At 33.5% G+C, this 2,153-nt stretch overlaps 1 protein-coding gene across 4 annotated transcripts in view; it reads left to right on the top strand.

Annotated features, from left to right (window-relative positions):
- LOC106875168 (leucine-rich repeat-containing protein 71) overlaps window positions 1-2,153 on the top strand; it is a 53,274-nt gene that overhangs the window by 17,469 nt on the left and 33,652 nt on the right. For all 4 annotated transcript variants that reach the window (XR_008266759.1, XM_052976694.1, XM_052976693.1 and 1 more), the window contains exon 6: window positions 1,363-1,437. Coding sequence is in view for 3 of the 4 variants with exons in the window: in XM_052976694.1 (XP_052832654.1) it covers window positions 1,363-1,437 (75 nt within the window). In the remaining variant the exon portion in view is untranslated. The remainder of the gene's footprint in view (window positions 1-1,362; window positions 1,438-2,153) is intronic.

The raw sequence follows: 2,153 nt of genomic DNA, 5'->3' as shown, positions 1-2,153 counted from the left end.
AAATATGCTTTCAGTTTAGCATTCTGCCTTATTATTATTTTTCATTTTCCTATTATTTCTCCACGTGTGGTTAACACAACCCCACTATTTACTGACTTATATATATATATATATATATATATATATATATATATACAACGGGCTTCTTTCAGTTTCTGCCTACCAAACCCACTCACAAGGCTTTAGGCAGCCTGAGGCTAAAGTAGAAGATACCTGCCCAACGTGACATGCAGCAGGACTGAACCCAGAACCATGTGGTTGGGAAGCAAGGTTCTTACCACACAGCCACACCTCCGCCTTTACATACATACATATACATACATACACATACACACACACACACACACACATTATTATTACTATTGTTGTTGTTGTTGTTGTTATTTAAAACAGTTTTGATGTAACTCCTGCTAAATGTGTTGAGTGCCCTTTTCTTTCATTTGTCCACCCACTCATGTATATATATGAGGGGAAGTCAAAAATTATCTGCATTTTCACCATAACATATCTTTGTTATTGTCACACAGCCTCCTACGCATGCATATTTATAGTTGGTACTATTGTGTTCATGTGATCGCAGTTTGAGCCTGATCACACCATATTTATTTCTGGCTTTACAGTGTAAGCATGGCCACACCACTAGCAACATGCACTAAAGAACAAGGAGCAGTTATCTAATTTCTCTAGTCGCAAGGTGTGTCAAGTACTGAAATTCATTGGAGGCTTTTAGCACAATATGGGGACAGTGCACTACTGCATAGAAATATGTATGAGTGGATCAAGAAGTTTAAAAGTGGCTGGACAAGTGTGATGTACGAAGAGGGAGCAGGACACCCATCAACCTCCACCAATGACGAGAAGATTCAACAAGCTCAAGAGACAGTGATAGTGATGTGATCAGGCTCAAACTTCAATCATGTGACCACAATAATGCCAACTATAAACACACATGCGCAGAAGGCAATATGACAATAATAAAGATATGTTATGGCAAAAGTGCAAATAATTTTCAACTTCACCTCATATATGTGTGTGTGTATGTACATATATACATATATATATATACATATATATATATAAGTATGTATATATGTATTGTTGAGAACAATTTAGGTCTTATTAGACACAAGATGTGATCTATTTCTAGCACATTGAATGTCCACGTTAGTGGTCAACGTCATATATAAAAATGTACTTTAATCCCCTGAGATTGCAGATACTGTTTCTGAATCTCTTTGATTCTTTAAATGTGCTAGCTTCCTGGTAATTAATCAATATTAATTAATATATGATTTTTTGCCATATTTTTTAATAATATATATATATATATGTATATGTATATGTATATATTCAACTTGACAGTCTTTGGGACACAGGTCTTGATCAAGATTCCATACAGACTTTGGCGTCCTTTCTTCCCAAATGTTCTAACCTCAAGTAAGTTTTTGTTTCTATTAATATTTTAATTGTATCTTTCTGTTGCATTTGGAGGATTTCAACCCAAGTTAGAATAATTTATACATTTTAATTATTTAACATGTTGTTTGTATAACATTTTGTTCCTGCATTGTTTCATATTTGTTTTCTTACAAATTGCATTGCATCATTAAGTAAGATACCTAATGTAGCTTTCTACTTAACCATAAGACTAGCCACAGTGTAGTACAGTTCACTGTACTGTATTTATAACCAACACACTGACAATCAACTGTTGAGTTCAGCTAGTAATAAAGAGGTAACACAGTGTGGTACAGTTCACTGTACTTTGTCCATGACCAACACAATTATGGTCAAGTGTTCAATGCACTTAGTTGTATATAGGTAACACAGTGTGGGGTAGCTTATTGTACAGGGTGTCCACAAAGTCTGGGTATATGGAGTAAATAAAATCATAACATAAACAATTAAATATGAGAAATAATAATTTCTTAAAGCATGTGTTAATCCCCATGTGAGTACATGGAGTAAATAAAATCATAACATATACAATTAAATATAAGAAATAATAATTTCTTAAAGCATGTGTTAATCCCCATGTGGGTACATGGAGTAAATACAATCATAACATAAACAATTAAATATGAGAAATAATAATTTCTTAAAGCATGTGTTAATCCCCATGTGAGTACATGGAGTAAATAAAATCATAACAT

The sequence above is a fragment of the Octopus bimaculoides genome, chromosome 25 (assembly GCF_001194135.2).
Source record: "Octopus bimaculoides isolate UCB-OBI-ISO-001 chromosome 25, ASM119413v2, whole genome shotgun sequence".
Classification (NCBI taxonomy): domain Eukaryota; kingdom Metazoa; phylum Mollusca; class Cephalopoda; order Octopoda; family Octopodidae; genus Octopus; species Octopus bimaculoides.
Note: the sequence above shows the minus strand (reverse complement) of the source record. Positions and strands in the feature narration are given on the sequence as shown.